The sequence below is a fragment of the Arabidopsis lyrata genome (genome assembly GCF_000004255.2).
Source record: "Arabidopsis lyrata subsp. lyrata unplaced genomic scaffold ARALYscaffold_207, whole genome shotgun sequence".
Classification (NCBI taxonomy): Eukaryota; Viridiplantae; Streptophyta; class Magnoliopsida; order Brassicales; family Brassicaceae; genus Arabidopsis; species Arabidopsis lyrata.
Window position 1 is genome coordinate 1 of NW_003302409.1, and position 5,519 is coordinate 5,519.

The 5,519-nt window shown below is 43.5% G+C and overlaps 1 protein-coding gene across 1 annotated transcript; it reads left to right on the top strand.

The window, feature by feature from the left end:
- The first annotated feature begins 3,237 nt into the window (after positions 1-3,237).
- Positions 3,238-4,383, top strand: LOC110226083. Its single transcript, XM_021016667.1, has 4 exons — positions 3,238-3,396; positions 3,522-3,575; positions 3,655-3,971; positions 4,014-4,383. Exons 1-4 carry the CDS (start codon positions 3,238-3,240, stop codon positions 4,381-4,383), a joined length of 900 nt encoding a protein of 299 aa, XP_020872326.1.
- The last annotated feature ends 1,136 nt before the right edge of the window (positions 4,384-5,519 follow it).

Here is a 5,519-nt window from a genome sequence, read left to right on the forward strand (position 1 = left end):
TAAATGAAATAACTACTGCGTCTATAATTCGTCTAAGAATATGATCTATAATCGATATTTTGCGTTTTTGCTTGTTATAAAATATGAGTGTATTTTTTTTAGACATTAAACAATGTGGTGTTTGTTTAAAACAATATAACATTTCAGAATTTGCCAAGTCATATATTATCCAAACCAAATATAAACTGAAAACTGAACCCACATAGTTTTATGAAAACTAAAAAGCCAAAACCTTAACCAAGCTCAAATATGTGTCTTCCCACTTTAAAATTGGTTTGCATTTGAGGTAAGAAATATATATAGTCTCATCATGAAATTTAAGTGATGATGTTAAATTCGATGTGTAACAGATTATAGGTCAATTGATGTTGTATGTTGTAGCTCAATCTCGATCCTTCTTTAAGTGTAAGTTAAACACACAACGTATAGTCGGTAGTCCATTGCTTTATTTTTTTTATTTTTTCAAAATATTTCTATTCACTTTCGATTTTCATGACGCATTTATTGTAAAACAGTTTTTTTGGTGAATAAATTTTACATTCATACAAAAAAAAACACACACACAACTATTAGAGTAAATGTCCGGTTTAGCTTAATTAGTTGGTTTAACTTGGTACAGATAGATAACCATATGTGTATATAATCCAACACTTGTAAATCGTGTTTACTAAGAAATGAAAAGGAATCTTTCATAACAAACTCTTCTTTCTTCATCTACAATCTCTCTCTATAGATCGTAATATGGTATCAGAGCCATCAAGCTCAGCTGTTCGTAAATCATCGCGATCTACTGGTGTGACTGATCACCTCCGGATTCTCCTTCAGGTGCTGTTAATCAAGCTTCTAAAGCTTTGCGAGGCAGGATATCACTGGAATCTTCAGATCCGACTTTCTCTCCGTTTTTTATGCATAGTGCTGATCATCCAGGTTTAAACATCATCTCTCATCGTTTAGAAGAAACGAACTATGGTGACTGGAGTGTGGCTATGCGAACTTCTCTTGATGCTAAAAACAAACTTGGATTTGTTGATGGAACTTTAACTCGTTGTGGATGTCGGATTCACACACTCAAGTATTTTTGTTAAGTAGGAAAGATTACTCTTGAGGGACAAAAAATGAATATGTAAAAAGCTTATGAATTGCTACAAAAATTGCGGTGGTATTTCTTATTCGAGAGAATCCCCCTTATACATGGCCATCGGCCTTTATATTTATACATAAAAACGACATTTAAGTGAATAATTAAGTACAATTATTCTCTCTTAAATGTGTCCGTTTTGATCTTTGCTTTTAATGCCTAACGTTTGAATTTGAGTTGATTCTGATCTTCATGGGCCTCGCCTTTTGGCCCAAATGTCCTTGAACCAGCTTAACCGTGACTTCGTCTCCGGAATTGTGTCGAGGTGCAGTCACTTCGGATTCTCCTTATGGTGATATCCACTTCGAATGTTCCTTTGACTAGCGGATCTAACGGGCTTTATCCTATTTGGGCCGTTAACCCAAATACGTGGCAATCTTTGGTTGGTCCCGAACCTCTGGTGCGGGATCCGACACCAACAATTAGTCCCCCAAGTTCTTCTAATTGCCATTCCAATTCGGAGGACTTTAAATGCTTTAACGACCAAAGATTGCGTTCTGAGGAATCTTTTGATTTTCCCGCCAAGATCCCGTCAGTCCTTTAATTTCGGCGCTATCCATGTTTAGTCGCGTGACATCTGTCACCATTATGACCGTATCTTAATTATTTTCTATTAAAGCGGGAAACCTTTCCACTTCCCCCACGATTCCCAAGGCGGTTTCATCATTATCACTTAGCTTTCGTGAGGTAACTTCTTTCATCATCACTTTTTACTCTTATGCTTTAATCGAAACTTCTCTCTTCTCTTCCTTCGCCGATTTTCTCTTTGCCGGATTTTAAATTTCTCATATTCTCCGATGACTTTTGATTCCGAAAGACCTGAGTCTCAATCCTTTGAAGGCGGCTCCAGTAATGACGAATGCACTCGTCCCAACGACATAGCTGGTCCACACTACAGATCCACCTGTACCCTTCAATCCCTAGAGCGATTAAAAGGGCTTTGCCAGATTCCCCCTGGAATCATAGCGGAAGCGTAGATAGCCGACCCTACGGAGTCCCCGGAAAATCATCGCGACGGCTACTTTTGCGTTTATGAAATCTACTTCAAGGGCTGCGGATTGACCTTCCCCCTTCCTGAAGCCCTGGTTCGATACTTGGCGGCTCTTGAGATCGCTTTACCTCAGCTAACCCCCAATCTTCTCCGAACCATCCTCGGGATCATAACCGTTGCGGTGGAAGCAGACTACATTATTGGGGTCCCCGAGCTGAACGAACTTCTGAGCGTGAGAAGTTAGTCAAAGAAAACAGGGTACTTCTCGGCGTATCCGAATGCCAACAGGAACGTCATCTCGCACCTCCCAAACACGGATGAAAACTGGCACCATCCTTGGTTCCTGATTAAGAAAACTCCTACTTCGATTGGAAATCTTTCCGATGTACTCCCATCGAAGTGGACTGCAAAGCCTGGTAGAAACTAGGTCGTATATTCCTTTCCTGGTTGTTTTATTTTTTACTGACCAAACTCGTTGTTTCACTTCGCAGCTGTCATCGCTTCGTCTCTTCCGACTGAAGAATTCGTCAAGTTCTTCAAAACAATCCTTGAAGGGGAAACCCTTTGGAATTCTTTCACCCTCGATCGGTTCGTTGAAGCCAATCGAAAACTCAGGATGAGTCCCCCCAATCAACTTCATCGTCGTCCGCTTCCTCCCTCAACTCAGGGAATGTCAGCTCGGGCCTTCACTGCCCAGCGTAAGAAACTCTCCAAGCCGATAGCAGAGGCTTGTGACGAAAACAAGGTGTTCCTTGCGGCCGCCATCGACAAAAAAGACTACAGCAGGACCCTACTGGTTGATGACAACAGCACCGAGGGAGCCAGATCCGTCGCTGCTTTCAGATTAACTCCTCATCGCGAACGTCGTGACGATCGTTCTCCTCGTCGCGAACGTCGTGACGATCGTTCTCCTCGGAGGGACCTATCTCCTCGTCCTCCCCGAGATGATTTTAGCAATGAACCACTTAAGAACTTGGTTCGCAGGAAGAAAGACAAGTCATCTCGTAGTGATTCCTCTCCGCGAAGGGAGAAATCAAGGGCCCGGACTGACCGTTCACCACGATCATCCTCTCCTACTGAACCAATGGGTCCTCCTCGACCTGTTGATATGTCTTCCTCTTCCCAGCCCGAGAGCGAGAAGACTGCCCGGAGTGCATCTCCTAAAAAGGGAGATTCCGAGTCTCGAGATGCTTCTTCGAAGTTAAAGCCTGCTCTTGTCCCTCAAATCAAATCACTTTCAGGTTTGACGATTTACATACGCTTAAAAGTTTTTATCTCTGCTTAGATTCTAATTTTTACAACTCTTCTTCCTTCACAGCTATGGAGAAAGAAGGCAGTGTTTTCCGATGCTTCAAGACCCGATCTGGCGCGATCTTGCCAGATTTTGACAAGTGGCGCCCTGCGATCCGTGAACGCTACTTGCTTCATGCTCATCATTCATCTCGGGTTAGTTCCGCTTTATTTTTCTGATTGTGCTGCCATTTTTTGAACTGACTCGCCATTCCGGTTTTATGTATAATACCAGTCTAACGGCGAGCTTAATGACATGATTGAGCATTATGAGGGGTTGGTCATTGGTCGGGAGAAGGAGATTGACGCGTGGAAGAAAAAACTTTCTGCTCTTGAAGCTGAACTCCGTTCTTCCACTGGCTCCAAGCATGATCTGGAGGACAAGGTCGATAGTTTAACATCCGAGCTTGCGAAGATAAAGGGGGAGCTGCAGGACCAGTATGACCGGAATTACAAACTCCAGGATGAACTTTCTGGTGTTCAGGGTAGACTTCATGAATCCGAATCAACCGCCGATACCTTGAACAACCAACTTATTGAGCTTAACGCGAAGTTCAAGGCGATCACCAAATTGTGTGATTCCGAATTGGCGAGGTCGGCATCAAAGGCCAGAAAAGAGGTTAAGGGACGCGGGATGAAGTTGATCCAAGGAGCCATCCGCTTCATTCAAACCGAGAAAGCTAGGTCAGGTTTGGAATCAGACATCAAGGAGCACGAGAGCAACCTGATTCTGTTGGATCAAATCCATGAAACAGATTTCTCCGAGGTGCAAGAGAGGACCGAACTGTCGGCTAATCTATCTGAAAAGCGGAGTCGCTTGGCAGCTCTTCCCACTTCGACCTTCAACCCGCAGGACTTCGAGGAATTCTTCACTGAATCGCCTCCTATAAGTGAATCGGGTCTAGACTTGGCAGGTAACGCCTGGCTCCTGACACTTACTACCTTTTTCTCACTTTATGTTTAAAATTGACTGGAACTGTCCTTCCCAGGCTCGAGTGAGACGGAAGATGTCGTCCCACCCGAAGTTCCTGCGGCACCGGAGGTCACCCCAGAGGATGGTTGTACCGTGGAGGGCGGACCAGGAGCTTCATCTGACCAAGCACCAGCCAAGGAGGCGAATGAAACTTCGACAGCCGAGCCGGAGTTCGAGGTGGCTGTCGATCCGTAGTGGATGTGCCCACTTTAAACTGAGGATTGTCCCATTTATTTTAAAACTTAATTACGAACTTGTTTTTGCCTAAGGAGGCTTTATCATTTTTTTTTTTTGAACAAGATATTTGCCTAAGGAGGCTTTTAAACATTTCTAGGTTATGACCCCAAGGGGGTTTGGTTAAAATTATGTGCGGGTTTGCAAAGTCCGCTTTTAACCTTTTGTGGCCTTGTGGTTATGCTTTCGAGATTTTTAGGCTGATCAGACCTTTCTCTTTAGAATGCGAGAACTGAGCTCGGCTTAACGCGAGTTCCCCACTTCGGGTTTAGTCAACTCGGTAAATTTGTTGGGCTTGGGCCTTAGAAACGTTTGTAGTTAATGCGACGGTTGCTCTTTCCCTTCTTATTTCTTGAAAGTAGGAAAAGCGGCTCGTCTTTAATGCAATAATTGCCTTTTCTCGATTTCCAAAAATGGTTTAAACCATTAGGGCACGCCACCATTATTGAATTTTCATTCCCAAGACAAACCTTAACCCTATTATAAATAGGAGATTGTTTGCCTTTAATCTTTTCTCAAGAAACTTCATAATCCATTCAACAAACACCACATTAATGGAAAACGAAAACGTAGCCCCCGTTGATCCCGGCAGCCCACTTTTCTTGTCCGGCGATGGCTTTGAACCGGCCGGCGTTCTTTTCCGTCACGCCGTCTTTCATTTTCCTTCAAAGGAGAAGAAAGAGGCTTGCGACTTTATTGACAAGGTTAACATCCGTGGTTCTTGATTAAAAACTTTTTGTTTCGTTTTATTCATTCATCTTTATGCTAGGTCGCCGACAAACACCGTCGCTTGTGTGAGGAAAGGCAGCGGCTAGGTCTCAAAAGGCAAACACTCAAGGCTCGCATCGATCGGGTGGAGAGGAAGATAAGGGCTCTGGAAAGTGATCCCTTTC